The sequence below is a fragment of the Pleurodeles waltl genome, chromosome 8 (genome assembly GCF_031143425.1).
Source record: "Pleurodeles waltl isolate 20211129_DDA chromosome 8, aPleWal1.hap1.20221129, whole genome shotgun sequence".
NCBI lineage: Eukaryota > Metazoa > Chordata > Amphibia > Caudata > Salamandridae > Pleurodeles > Pleurodeles waltl.
In genome coordinates, this window is record NC_090447.1 from 1,531,204,452 (window position 1) to 1,531,219,317 (window position 14,866).

The following is a 14,866-nucleotide window of genomic DNA, read 5'->3' on the forward strand; positions in this document are numbered from 1 at the left end:
TGCCATGTCGACTTATTCGTTTTGTCCTCACTAGTACACACAAGCTGGCAAGCAGTGTGTCTGTGCTGAGTGAGAGGTCTCCAGGGTGGCATAAGACATGCTGCAGCCCTTAGAGACCTTCCTTGGCATCAGGGCCCTTGGTACTAGAAGTACCAGTTACAAGGGACTTACCTGGATGCCAGGGTCTGCCAATTGTGGATACAAAAGTACAGGTTAGGGAAAGAACACTGGTGCTGGGGCCTGGTTAGCAGGCCTCAGCACACTTTCAATTGTAAACATAGCATCAGCAAAGGCAAAAAGTCAGGGGGCAACCATGCCAAGGAGGCATTTCCTTACACCACACTTCCCAGTTTTCAGTGTAGCCATTATGGTGCTGTGGAGTTCGTGTAAAACAGACTCCCAGACCATATACTCTTATGGCTACCCTGCACTTACAATGTCTAAGGTATTGTTTAGACACTGTAGGGGCACAGTGCTCATGCACTGGTGCCCTCACCTATGGTATAGTGCACCCTGCCTTAGGGCTGTAAGGCCTGCTAGAGGGGTGACTTATCTATACCTGCATAGGCAGTGAGAGGCTGGCATGGCACCCTGAGGGGAGTGCCATGTTGACTTACTCGTTTTGTTCTCACCAGCACACACAAGCTGGCAAGCAGTGTGTCTGTGCTGAGTGAGGGGTCTCCAGGGTGGCATAAGACATGCTGCAGCCCTTAGAGACCTTCCTTGGTACCAGGGGTACCATTTACAAGGGACTTATCTGGATGCCAGGTTGTGCCAATTGTGGATACAAAAGTACAGGTTAGGGAAAGAACACTGGTGCTGGGGCCTGGTTAGCAGGCCTCAGCACACTTTCAATTCAAAACATAGCATCAGCAAAGGCAAAAAGTCAGAGGGTAACCATGCCAAGGAGGCATTTCCTTACAACCTGCTTGAGCAAGCCACTACATTAACTTTTTTTAAGGAGTCCCTAGTAGGTTTCTGCCACTGTCTTATTGCTACAGCTTACTTACTTTTTTTACGCCTCAAGCTTTGTGTTGGCAAAAAGATCTACTGTCAGCTCATAGTGACTTGGAGCCGGCTGGTTGCTTGCCATTAGTTATGTTTAGTGTTACTCTTGTTTGCTTGCATTTAATTTGTTTGCTTCTGTGGGCTATCGTTCCTCCTCTTGTGTTTGCCCCATTCATGGAAAAGGGATGAAATAATTACTTGTAAACCTCCCCCGCCCCCCAAAACTGCTTGATTTTCATACACCCCTTTTTTTTGGGAGGGGATAAGCACTCCGTGAGACTGCAGATGTGTTCCAGCTTTCTCCCCCCTACGTTTTCAGTTGCTCTTTGCCACCCATGTGCTTATCCCCGCTGCGCCACATTGTTCTAGCTCACTGGTTGCTTTTTCCGCCCCCCTGCTTTTCTGTTGCTTTCCTCTAGCTGCCCCCTTGATATTTTGCCTCGCTCTGTGGTATTTCCTCTCCTGCCTCTTTTGTGATGCGCCTCCAAGTCATTTTGTAATATTTTCCTCAACCAATGCACTCCTTGTTGCCGCCCCCTCCCCCCACCCCACTCCTCCCCACCCGCCTTCACAAAAAGAAAAAACCCTTGGCGCTATGTTTTATTTATGCATCCACTCAATGAATAAAAAAAAAAAAAGTGTTCATGTACGTGTGCACGTGCATGTTGCAGGTGCTTACAAAATGCCTCTGCCGGTCTGTCATAGCACCTTATTTTTTTTATTTTTTTTCTTTAACCATGTTGCACAGCATCACTGATGCTCTACATACATCAAAGCCAAAAGGTCCCATCGGCATAGCTTGTTTAAAACAGACAGTCTCTCATGAAGACTAACTACCCCAACCACACTCGACATTCTCTAGCTAAAAGCAGTATTCATGGTGGAAACAGTCAGACTTCATGTGCCACACAAGAAGGACCTCCGCTCGGTGTCAGTCCAAGGCTGTTATGCAAACTCACTCTGATGCTTGCTCATGTTGATCTTTCAAATGAGTATTTGCAAATTCTTCTTGGCTGCTTTGTGGCTGCAGTGGAGAGCATCTTATCTTTCTTAAATTACGTAGTCATATAGCGTGTGGAGGAACTGTTTGTTGTCTCAGTTTCGAGGGGACCCCTTGCACAGTGGAACTTTGAGCATTGCCCGAGCCACCCTTGACCAAGCTCGTATTTAAACCTGCCACCGGTGAGATCCAGCAAGTTACCTGGAAAGCACCCTTTGCTATGTTGGCATTGTGTGCCGCATTCAAAGCTACATGCAGCTCTTTATAGTAATTCAAAACATCTCTTGTACAACGCAACTTTTGGTGGACATCTGCCAGTAGAACAGCATCTTTACTGATTTGAGTTCTATTGCTGTAAGGTCGACGAGGCTCTTAAACTTTATCTGCTAGGCTGGACTGCAGACGATGACCTGGTTTCTTTGTAAGACACCGGTCTACATTTCTAAATGTTGCTTTGGCCAGGCGAGTGCCAAAGGTTTTTCTGGAGTGATCCCATTACTCTCTATATCCTTCATGGATCACTTTCCAGTAAAGCTAGCAAACTGCATGGTTTCACCTTGCAGTATTACTCATAATTAAGCTTTTCTTCCCTTTTACAAATTCTGGTCCACCATCAGATCCTTAGACTTGTCAAACTTTGGAGTTAACAGGCTAACCACTGGTCTCACCAGAAGTCATTGACACCAAACAAAGCCCATCTTGCTACTTTGAGTGTTGACTCCCTCCCCATGCCAGAATTAACTTCAGAGTTTGCTCTGTACTGCACTCCGCTTGAGTCAATCTGACTAACTTGACTGAACTCGGCGTGTAAGGTGGAGCACGCTACTGGGAACACATCTTTAACTAGTTTGCAAATCTGAAATCTAGTAAAGAATACATATGCCAGCGGCTTACCCAGCACAGTGTCCCAGGACTCTGCACTGACGTCTCTGTACCTCTGACTTGCTTCTCGAGTGGAGCAGTTCAGGAAAGCCTCCTAGACACTTCTCCGGTATCTTAACTCATCAGGTCTCTGTCCTGCCTCACCCCATTGTGATGTTTCTGTTGTATCTACAGGCATTTGTCTTCACTTCTCGGTGTACCTCCATGTTACTCTGTCCTCGTACGTTGGCTACGCATCACGTTGCTGTTTGCATCAGTCCGATGTTGGCTGGAGCTAGGCTGAAGCTTCATAAGTGCTCTCAATAATATAAGGTGTCGCTGCTGAGAGGAAAGGCTCATTGATTTGCACTTAGTAGACGTTTTCCTGTCGATGCACTGTACTTTTGTTCCTTCACCTGGTACCTTCTAACGCTACACCTGGATGCATGCTCCTGAGCAGGTGCCGAGTCTCATAAGGTGAACCTCAATTACTTAACCTGAGTCACCCTGACTTCCACTCCTGCTGTTCTGCCATGTTCATTCTTACTTGGTTATTCCCCTGCATGCTTTAAATAGAACTGGTTCTGCATGTTTCAGCACTTTCTTCATAAACCCGTCCTTTCACGACAATCCTCCTGTCCATCCCCATCGCTCTGGCCTAGTTCAGATAGTCCAAACCATCCAGCGGGCAGGTAGTTATGATCCGTATGTCGTGGGCATCATCTTTGGTACATGTTCATGTACTGTCACTGAGATGGCAGTTTCAAGACGCAGAATGAAGAGAACATTGAGGTAGCCGCATAGAGTACAGGTGAGTAAGTGCATTTATCTCCAGTACAGCTATGTCATATTTGTTGGCCCAAGAGACTTTAATTCTCTTGAGGATGCGCACATTCCACAAATCGGCTGTAAGATGCAAGCCTTGAAGCAGTGATCGCTTATTCCAAAGCCAACCGCAATCTCTTGCGAAGTTCCAAATCCTTGCATTGGCTTAAAGACATAGGAGCTTGTGTAGCTCTGACAAAGCTCTTGTGCAATGTAGAAATCTGTGAATTGACCGAAAGATGCTGGAGCGCTTTCTCATGATGTATGGACTGTGCCTTCTGCTTGAGTCTATAAATGCTATAAGGAATCTTTATGTATTGATCCAGTAGCTTGCTGTTTTAGATGCAGTTAACTTGTGAATTACCCCTAGTTCTCCCACTCTGTACACAATCCGATTGTGACCTAATGCTGCTCTCTTGGTGGATTGAAGAGGGTGAGGTGAGATTGGGGCAGGCGTGGGAGGTTGAAGAGTTCAGTTTAGTCCTTGAGTTGCTCCCTAAGACATGGAAGAGCTTGCTTAGAACGTACATTTGTGTCAGTGGGTTAAATAGATGTATTCCGAACCAGTTGAGATATCTCTCGGTGCATAAATTGCTCGCTGTCCAAGGTGTCACAGACCATCTGGATTTCTGAGTTTGTCAGCATTTGTCTCTGTAGGTATTCTTTCATGTGATTGTGCAAACCATAGATGAGCTATTAGTTCAAAGGCAAATTCATACATGTTCACTAGATTGGAAAGTTACAAGCCCCAATCTCTAACCAAGCTCTTTAGAAAGAGTGATATGCATATGTACACATCTGCAATTGAAGTAGGGGTGTAGACAGCAAGGCGATATATACTTGCTGCTCAGACAGTAGAGCTATAGCTTTAGGGTAGGGTTCAGCTTGTTTCAGCGTACGTCTGTTTTTAAGAATTCTCCTCTGAATCATCCACTTGCATCAGAGGGTTACCTCTGTAATGGCCAGTACCATTTTCCAGTGGAAATTTAATCTGCACAGTTCTATTTTGATGTTTTTTTCCACTTGTAAAAATATTCAAATACTGTGCAAAAATCATAGAAACTGTGCAAAACGCAAAAATTAAGTGTAGCATTGCACACACTGAGTGCCTGAAAATATTGACAAGCTCTCAACTTCTATGCTTCAGCCGCTGATGGCCCAGTCACTACAGAGAGGAATCAAAGTCTCTGCCCTGAGCTCTGGACGCGGCTAAACCCTGGTAAGACTGCGTGGGCCCGGCGCGTACTGGACACTTTACATGGGCAGAGCCAGAATTAGGAATGAGAAATGATGTTGTAGGTTTTTCTTCTAAGTTTGTCTTGCAACATAATTTCTTTTTGTTACCTGAGAATCCACCTGTAGCGTGCCTCGCTGCATCAACTCTGCTTTTCAGCCGGAGTCACCAGTAGCATTGATCGATATATTGGCTTGGTTAGATCTTAGATTTTAGTGTTCGATGTTTGCAGGTGCTTTTGCCATATCTGGGGACGCATGGGGTAGGCACAAGCCATGCATTTGCTTTGTGTGGGTGAGGCTGCTGGTGGAGACCCTTACTGGTTCATAGCCATCAGATGGGGAGGGAGATCGGTGCAGACTGTGCCCAGAGCATTGCCCCTACATGGGAATTTGCTATTTGGTTGCAGGCACTGGAGTACTGGCCATGTGGGCCAGAGGGATTTGGCTGCAGACTGTAACTGGAGCGCAGGCACTGTTGTTTTGGGGGATTGTCTTGGAGATTGTCAGGGTATTTTTGAGGGAAGCACCAAAATCCCAACCATTAGAAGAGCTAGACAAATTGATGTCTTCTTTGGACTGTATTAACCGTGTTGCTCGTGAGCGTTGGCCCTGTGTGGGAATGGGGGATTTTGTTGCAGTGTAACAGCGTCATCAGCTATATGTGGCCATGTCAAACCTGCTTACCGTGACTGGTGTCTTGTCTTGTACTGTCCACAGGTGCGGTGAGCGATGTGGAAATGCAGGAGCACTATGATGAATTCTTTGAGGTAAGGTGCTACAGACCCATATTGTACTGCCACAGAAATGCTGTGCTGAGATTGCAAGGAGAGACGGGTTCCAGCCTTTGGTGTCATGAAACAAGCTATTTCGGTCTTCTGTTTTGTACAAATATATCTTTGATATGTATCCTGCTGGTTTCCTTTAAACAAGCTGTTTCGGCTTTCTTATGTTTTGTATAAATATATCTTTGAAATATGTATCCTGTAGTATGCTCAGAGTTATAGGTGTGCTGTATTTCCTAAACATAAAGCACACCAGCTTTGTTCATTACATCTTTATCTCAGCAAACCTGTCTTGCTTAAAGTTTGTCATTTCTAACTTTACCTGTACAGGCTGTCACAGGCGAGATTCAGTCTTCAGCAGTCTTTGCCTACATGAGGCTCAGACTCTTCTAAAGATTCCTTTTCGGTGTATTATTTATTCATCTCTTCCTAATTCACGATGAAACCTTTTGGGCAAAAACTCTCATTCAGTATCTTACTTTAGCAAGTTTTATCTATAACACTGCAGGCCTAATGGCTTTTTTTCTTCTGATAATTTTTTTTTTTTAAATGCTTTAACCAAATGCTTGAGAATTTGCAGAGCACTGAGCAAGTGGTTAGCTTAATATACACTAGTAACTATGCTCATACTCAATAGCAGCAGTTGTGCCACAGTTTAGTTTGCAATGTGACCCTCTCAGGGCTATACTGGGAGTGTAGGTATTATCGATGCTCTTAGAGATGGAGATAACCTGTTAGTCCATTGTTCGCTCTTCGTTGTTTTGAAGCCCTCACCAAACAAACTTGTAGGAGTGATTCATGACTGAGCTCTCAAGCACTTGGGATAGTTTAGTCTCAAGCAGCTGTTCAGTGAGAGACACAGAATAGTGCGGAATCCAACCTCAAGGTGTATCTGTCTCCTTTTGTAAAGTGGTGCACATATTTTCTAGAAGTGCTAAAATCTCTGTGTTCATTGTTGCTTGCAGGAAGTCTTCACAGAAATGGAAGAGAAGTACGGGGAAGTGGAGGAGATGAACGTTTGTGACAACCTCGGTGATCATCTTGTGGGGAACGTCTATGTGAAGGTAGGGTTTGTAGCTGGCGTTTGATGTCGCAGTGCAGTGGCTTCTCATACAAAGGGATGATGGGTAATATGAAGATAGGGTTTGTAGCTTGTTACTGTGATCTTGGGGGCTGGCACTGACATCGTAGGCGGAACATCTGTATGAAGGTAGTGCGGAGTGTGGACCACTGCTGGCAGAAACTGATCAGTGTACTGTGAAGCTACTAATCCTTGATGCAGAGCGCCAAGGAGGGTGATAAAGATGCAAGTTCCATTCAGTGGCTTGTCTGAATTTATAACAAACATTGGATTGTGCTCAAGTACAAGATATTTCCCCCATGATGCATTGCATTGTTGCACTTATTTCCATTACATAGTATTCCTTCTGGTGCTAAAAACCACCCTAGATTCCAGTACCAAGGCCCACCAAAACTATTTACCCCAAATTTAGAATCCAGCGTGGCATTTGATGGGCCACTAACTGCTTCTTTGGATTGTCATTCCATATCTGAGGTTAGTTTTTGAGGTCTCATTCAGGTAACTGTCCATAGGAAGGTGAGATGCCAAGCTGCTGTGTGTTCCTTGCATAGAGTGCCAACATCAGCTTTTAATTGCAGTTAAGTAGAAGAGGAGTTGAAAACGCCAAAATAACAGAAGGTGCAGTCACCTGGCGTGCTCTACAACTTGAAATACATGTATTGCTTTTTGTACACTAGATGCTCGATTTTGTACAACATTGACCCTCTGGCCAATGATTTCCAGTGTTACTGCACTTAGTGAACTTGGAGAAGTTTGGGACTTATTTTAGTTCAAAGGATCAAAAGTACCAAACAAAATTGACAGTGTATCCTTTCAGAATGAATGAATTTCCTTTATTTTGATTATAAAAAATAATCATAAAAGTACAAAGCATTACAATTTACTTAATTCATATGATAAACAATCAGACATGTTAAAAACCAAAAATGTTTAAAAAGAAACAAGGTCATATCATGACCATGGGTTCTTAAATAAAGATCATATATTCTGTCTTAAGAAGCCATAAAAATCTAAGGCCCAAAGTTCATTATCTTGTTCCGCCGCAAGGCATTTTTAAAACAAAAGACAGAAACTGCCACTGCAACCATGGAATCATTCAGCAGTTATAAATATTAAAAATAAGTAGGGCTATGTTGATTAAAAAAAACCTTGGTTTTAAGAACGGGCAGAAGAAATCTTTTCCGAAGTGAATCATAAAAATTACAGAACAAGACCAAGTGTTCTATGGTCTGGAGCAAAGTGTTGTCGCAGGGGCAAATTTTTATCGCAGAGGGCTTATATTGACTAGGCTGGAAGCATCAGTTGCAAGAGATAGAGCTTAGTCTGAACCTGATGAGTAGGGCTCTTTCCCATGGGTTTCTAACAAAGGAAAGAGAGGGTTCCGGGCTGAGAGTGGTATTTAAAGTCATCAGAGCCCTGGCCGACTCTGTGCCCAAGACCGCATTTTGTCTACTTTCACTGAACTGCCTAAATAGCAGTTCCTTCCTGGTCTTTTTGTCAGCATGTTTCAACACTTCAGGATTAAAAAAAAATAATTCTGGGCGCCCGCTGATAAAGTTGAAGATCTAGTATAGTTAAGTCCTGGGATTTTAAGGCCTAAATCGCAACTGAGGCAGTCCTCAATGACTTCCCGGTTAAAAGTTGCCATTCCCCCCACTCCAGAGAGATATCCACAACAACATAGGTGCAATTTTTGCATCATCTTCTGCAAAGACCAGACCAAACTCCTCATGCATAAACCGGCTTGGACTAGCCAGTCCCACCCCTAATAGCGTTCTGCAAAAACGATTTCCTTTGCGCTGAATGGATATACAGTTAGAATACCCCAAGATTCTAGTGGCATATAATAGTACAGGTAAACATTTCATCTTGTAGATCTGCAGCAGCGGTAGAACAGGTTTGCTCCCAACTAAATGAGTGCATCTAAAGAGCACCTCATATGGCTGGTCAAAGCGCAGACTGCAGTTTGCGAGACATTTGGTCCACGTTCAATGCTCATAAAAGGTTGACGCCCAGATATGAGAAGGTTACCCTTATCACCTGATCCTTAATTACGATCAGTCTAAGTTTCGGGTTCCCCTTCCTATAAACCATAAAATTTGTCTTAGAGGTGTTAACATCCAGTTGCAGGTCACCCATAAAATCAACAAACCGATCCACCAGAAAGAACTTTGAGACCATTCAGTGTGCGAGAAAGGATGACCGCATCATCTGCCTCTAATAAAGAGGGGACGGGATTATTTTTGACTTTAAAAAAATCTTTGCCATGGGTAACTAGATGGAAATTCAGGCCATTGATATATAATAAAAATAGGATTGGTGCATAACACACCCCTGCCTGGCTCCCCTTGCTAGTTTAAAGACATCGGAGCATTCCACTGCCGTTCTAAATCTGAGGCGTTAACATCTTAGTGGAGCGCCCGAAGGAAATTTACCAAAGGTTGGGGCAGCCCAAGACCTTCCAGGATTGACCATAGCTTTGATCAAACAACCCTATCAAAGGCACAGCTCAGGTCCATAAAGCCGAGGTAGACGGCGCCCTTCTTGGCCACCTCATATTTACATACCAATAGATTAAGGCACTGTTCCATTGTCCCTATGCCCTCTCTAAAACCATATTGGGCTGGGCAGATATTTTCTTGGATCCATTGTTCAATACGGAGGAGGGCAATATGTCCCACTATCTGAACCGTGGTGTCCAGCAAGGAGATGGGGCGGTAGCACGCTGGGTCCTGACTACACCCTTTTTTTAAAAGACCTGGACTATTACTGCTAACTTCCATGAGCTAGGGATACCAGTTTTCATTGCAGTGTTAAGTACATTAGTCAATAGTGGAAGCCCATAGGGCACTGTTTTCCTTTATATAAGACCATAGGGCTGCCATTCGGGCCGGGGGCTTTATTGGTAGGGCTTCCAATGATGGCAACCTGAAATTCCTCCAATTTAAAGCACAACGGAGAGGGAACAGCCACATCCATCTCCACCAATTGTTCTACACTATCCAGTGAGGAGTCCCTCTCGAAGTGGGCAACCCATTTTTGGGTGGGTATGGTGGTCCCTACAGTGTCTGGGGAAGCTTGGTAAACAGGCTTCCCATTCACCATGTTCCAGAAGGACCTCACATCCCTGAGCTTGCAAGTATCCACTAATTGCTCCCACCTCTCTTCTTTGAGACATTGCTTCCTGAGTTTCATTGCCTCCTTGTAAGCAACCCTAGCTAATACTGCCATGTATGGGCAGCACTCAGGCGGCAGATTCAGACGGGGCAGTCTTCCGGATGGCGCAAATCGAGCATTCTTACCCCCGTTATTTCTATACTTTCAGTAAAATTCATTTTGAAGCAAGAAAAGAGGTCACTAATCAAATGAAACTGGAACCTAATTAAAAGAAGCTGAGCCAAAAGCTAGTAAATGTGCCCTTTAATTCAGCATACAGTTGGACAGAAAGGACAGGCGTGTTACAGCATAGACAGTTACAGCAATTGTCCGAACATATTTAAAACTAAACCAGACTTGGAGTTTTCCTCACACCTAAAAAGACTAGGCATAAAAAAGATACAAGAATCGGACACAAAATTAGAATGTGTGTGTGTATATATATGTGTGTGTGTGTGTGTGTGTATATATATATATATCTGTGAAAGTGCCTGGTTCTAAACAATAAATATTGCTGTTTTTAGTTTCGTCGAGAAGAAGATGCTGAAAAAGCAGTAATGGATCTCAATAACCGTTGGTTCAACGCACAACCCATTCACGCTGAGCTTTCACCTGTGACAGATTTCCGGGAAGCATGCTGCCGTCAATACGAAATGGGGTAAGCGTGCTTTCATCAAGTAAACGCATGTACCTGTGAACATAACCAGGTGACAGGGATGGATGACTGTAAACATGAAAGCTGCTGCTGCCGCCTGTTCTTGACTGCAGAGCTCACTGCCTTCTTCCAGTCCTTTTCACAGTCAGGAGGGCATCTGTCAGCTGAACTGGATCCCGCTGTTTGGTGTGAAGGCTCTAGATATTCCGGTCCCCTGGGGTGGCAAAGGTGGTAATTTGGGGCATCCTTACTGTAGGCAGTGGACTAAGGATCGTGTGGCTTACTTGATGAAAAGCTTCTTGATGCTGGACGATGATCTTTGGGACTATCGTATTTATTCAGGCCAACTGGTATGCAGGTAGCTTGTGGCTCCAGGTCAGTCTCTGTTACTAGCAGTGTCCTCAACATAGATATTTTAGTGTTCTGTTCCTTGATGAAATCTTCCAAGGTCAACACCGTTTCTGTTGGATCTGCTCTCTGGGTTGGGGGGCCAGTGCATTCCAGAGTTATGGGCCTTGTACTTCTAAGAATCTGCCTTCATATTTTAGTCTCTCAATTGTTTTGGGTAATCTGATGCAGTGCGACAGACAAAATATTATTGGTTGGGATGTAATGGGTGTCGAGGTTTGCATGGATCCCTGGTTTTGTCCCAGTCGGTCTTCTTTATAGTGCAGAGAACTTTAACGTGGGTCTTTTCAGCAGCAGCTGAAGAAGTGTCTTTGGTGCTGGCTCTAAGTGATCTTTTTAAACTCCGTGACAGTCTGGCTGCTTTATTCTGCAATTGAAACGAACCACGTCCTGGACCTCTCCCTATCGTGCTTCAGAAGCAACCACAGCACCAAGAGACAGATGAGATCTGCACCCTCCTCAACCGAGGTGAAACTGCTGCCCTCATCCTCTTGGACCTTCAGCTGCCTTCAACACGTTTCCCACTTCACCCACTGCTTAGGGCTCCACGACGCCGGCATTTGTGTGAAAGCCTTAGAACGGATCTGCTCCCTCCTCACTGGCCGAACACTGAGAGTTATACTTCCACCATTCAACTCAGAACCCACTAGGATCAGTTGCGGAGTAGCTCAGAGATCCTCCCCGAGCTCCCTCTTCAAAATCTACATGGCCCTGCTTGCAGCCATCATCAAAAGCCACGCATCCAACATAGGCTCCTACACTGACAACACCCAGCTGATTCTCTCCCTCACAGATGAACCCACAGCCTGAAGCTCAACTTCCACAAAGGGACGAAGACAGTCGCCACCTGGATGAAGAAGAGCTGCCTCAAGCTAGACAAGACCGAAGTCCTCATACTGAGCTTCACCCCCTCTGCTTACACTGACTCATTCCCTCTCTCTCTCTCCTTCTCTCTCTCTCTCCTTCTCTCTCTCCTCTGTCTCTCCTTCTCTCTGTCTCTCCTTCTCTCTGTCTCTCCTTCTCTCTGTCTCTCCTTCTCTCGGTCTCTCCTTCTCTCTCTCCTTCTCTCTCTCTCCTTCTCTCTCTCTCTCCTTCTCTCTCTCTCTCCTTCTCTCTCTCTCTCCTTCTCTCTGTCTCTACTCTCTGTCTCTACTCTCTGTCTCTCCTCTCTCTCTCTCTCCTTCTCTCTCTCTTTCCCTCTGTCTCTCCTTCCCTCTGTCTCTCCTTCCCTCTGTCTCTCCTTCTCTCTCTCTCTCCTTCCCTCTCTCTCTCCTTCCCTCTCTCTCTCCTTCCCTCTCTCTCTCCTTCTCTCTCTCTCTCCTTCTCTCTCTCTTCTCTCTGTCTCTTCTCTCTCTCCTTCTCTCTGTCTCTCTCCTTCTCTGTCTCTCTCTCCTCTCTCTCTCCTCTGTCTCTCCTTCTCTCTGTCTCTCCTTCTCTCTCTCTCCTTCTCTCTCTCTCTCCTTCTCTCTCTCTCCTTCTCTCTCTCTCTCCTTCTCTCTCTCTCTCCTTCTCCGTCTCTCTCCTCTGTCTCTCTCTCCTCTCTCTCTCCTTCTCTCTCTCTCCTTCTCTCTCTCCTTCTCTCTCTCTCTCCTTCTCTCTCTCTCTCCTTCTCTCTCTCTCTCCTCTCTCTCTCTCCTTCTCTCTCTCTCCTTCTCTCTCTCTCTCCTTCTCTCTCTCCTTCCCTCTCTCTCCTTCCCTCTCTCTCCTTCCCTCTCTCTCTCCTTCCCTCTCTCTCTCCTTCCCTCTCTCTCTCCTTCCCTCTCTCTCTCCTTCCCTCTCTCTCTCCTTCCCCCTCTCTCTCCTTCCCTCTCTCTCTCCTTCCCTCTCTCTCTCCTTCCCTCTCTCTCTCCTCTCTCTCTCTCCTTCTCTCTCTCTCTCCTTCTCTCCGTCTCTCTCCTTCTCTCCGTCTCTCTCCTTCTCTCTGTCTCTCTCCTTCTCTCTCCCTCCCCCTTTTCTTCTTTCTCCCTCCCCCTTTTCTTCTCTCAATGAACCGCCAAATAAATATTTGCACCACCCAACTCCTAAAGTAACTGCAGAACAACTCCACCAGACTCATCGGGAACATCCCATACTGTAGCCACATCACCGGCCACCTGAGACCTTGACTGGCTACCTATCGACAAAAGAATTACCTTCAAGCTCCTCACACACATCTACAAAGCCTTCCACAACGCTGGACCTACATACCTCAACCATCTTCCGTGCTCAGTCATCATTTTGGTTTCCTCTCCTGACATCTCTGCTCTGCCCAACTGGCCCCAGCCACTATCCCACGGATCCGCAAGACCCCTCTCCTACCTTGCTGCGAAGACCTGTAACTTCCTGCCTCTGCCAATCAAAATTGCTGCCGCAATTCAGGAAGGACATCAAAACCTAAACTGCAGACAACCCCTCCCCCCGCACCTTGAGACCCTTAAACACTTTGTAAGAATCCTGATTGGGTTTTATGAACTTTTATTCACATTGCAGTAGCCCAGCAGTACAGTGCCGATGATGTACTCAGTCCTGATGATGAGTGGATGGCTATTTTAACTTTTTCTTGCGTGCTCAATTATCATTTTGGTTTCTTGGCTCGGGCAGGTTAGAGAGTCTTTTAGAGAAGTGATAAACAGGTTTTCAGTCCCTTTGTAGGTCCTATCTATGTAGGGAGTGTACATGTATAGCGTTTGATACCCCTAAAGGACATTCCCTTATATCCAGCCTGTGGTTAAGGTACTTTGCTTTGATTATGGCCTTCCTAAGACTTGTGCAGTCAAATATTTGAGAAAATTGAAGAGTAACAGCAAAAGTCCCTTGTGATGCTTGTTAGAACACTTTGAGTAGATGATGAACTTCCAGCTTGGATTGGCTGCGATCGTGAAGTATCTAATCAACTTTTAACTTCATAATGATCACTCATGACTCTCGCTTGCGCTTTCCGAACCCAGGCTGACATATACCCGGATGCAAGGAAGGCAGATGTGCTCCAACTCTGTGCTTTTAAAATTCTTTGTGACATTTCATCGGATGACAACCCCTGACTCTGGGCTCAGGCCTGACTTTGAACCTAAACTAATCAGTGCTTCATGTGAATGCCATGTGTGTTGTAGAGAAGTTTGGTGCAGTCTTCTAAAGACTTCAGGAGCTTACGTTAATGCTCATTTTCCATCTCTATTTTTCATGTTTCTCAAAAGTCTCAAGTAATACTAAAGACCAGGAAGTTAAGGAGCCCCTAAATTCTGATTGCAAGGTCTGCCCATCAGATTCAGGCCTGTATCCACTAACTTCTTGTAGCACTGTGGGCAGGTGGGGTGGTCCTTCACCCAAACGTCTGCTGCAGGACAATCCAGAAGCCCAAATTGCAAAACCAGCAGAGACCCTGTTGAGGTTAAAACCACCACTTATCCCCCTGAGACCCCGTAGCTTGAAAAGAATGCTGCATATGCCCCTAGATGTGCAGAAGGTTTCATAGAGGGCTTTATTAGAACTCTGTACGTGGTAGATGGTTACCAAGGATGCTGTCCTCAGTGAGCATGCCTGGTAACTCTAGACACATGTGCTTTTTCCAGGTTACCAAAAACACACTTAAGAAATTGGTCTGTCCAGGGTCTTGGTCATTCATAGATAAACCTTTTGAAAGTACATTTTGAAAAATTATTCCAGACCTGACCAGAAGGTGGCAAAAGAATCTTGCAGTGGAAGGTACCAGACTGCATAGCTACAATTAAAGGTAAGTAACATATTTGAACAGATGTTTGCTGTATTTGTATCTCTACAGATAGTGCACCTTAAGTCTTGTTCTATGTAAAGGGTGCCCATGCTTCCTGGATTGTCCTGTTTCTGAATTGACTTCTCCTGAGGTCCTTGTGCTCCTC

The 14,866-nt window shown here is 45.2% G+C and overlaps 1 protein-coding gene across 9 annotated transcripts in view; it reads left to right on the forward strand.

Annotated features, from left to right (window-relative positions):
• The window catches only part of U2AF1 (U2 small nuclear RNA auxiliary factor 1), a 122,794-nt gene that overhangs the window by 74,551 nt on the left and 33,377 nt on the right, over positions 1-14,866 (forward strand). For 7 of the 9 annotated variants that reach the window (XM_069202954.1, XM_069202949.1, XM_069202950.1 and 4 more), the window contains 4 exons: positions 4,842-4,913; positions 5,648-5,697; positions 6,678-6,776; positions 10,474-10,607. In XM_069202954.1, the coding sequence (XP_069059055.1) occupies positions 4,842-4,913; positions 5,648-5,697; positions 6,678-6,776; positions 10,474-10,607 (355 nt within the window). The remainder of the gene's footprint in view (positions 1-4,841; positions 4,914-5,647; positions 5,698-6,677; positions 6,777-10,473; positions 10,608-14,866) is intronic. The other 2 variants (XM_069202953.1, XM_069202952.1) reach the window with 1 other exon arrangement.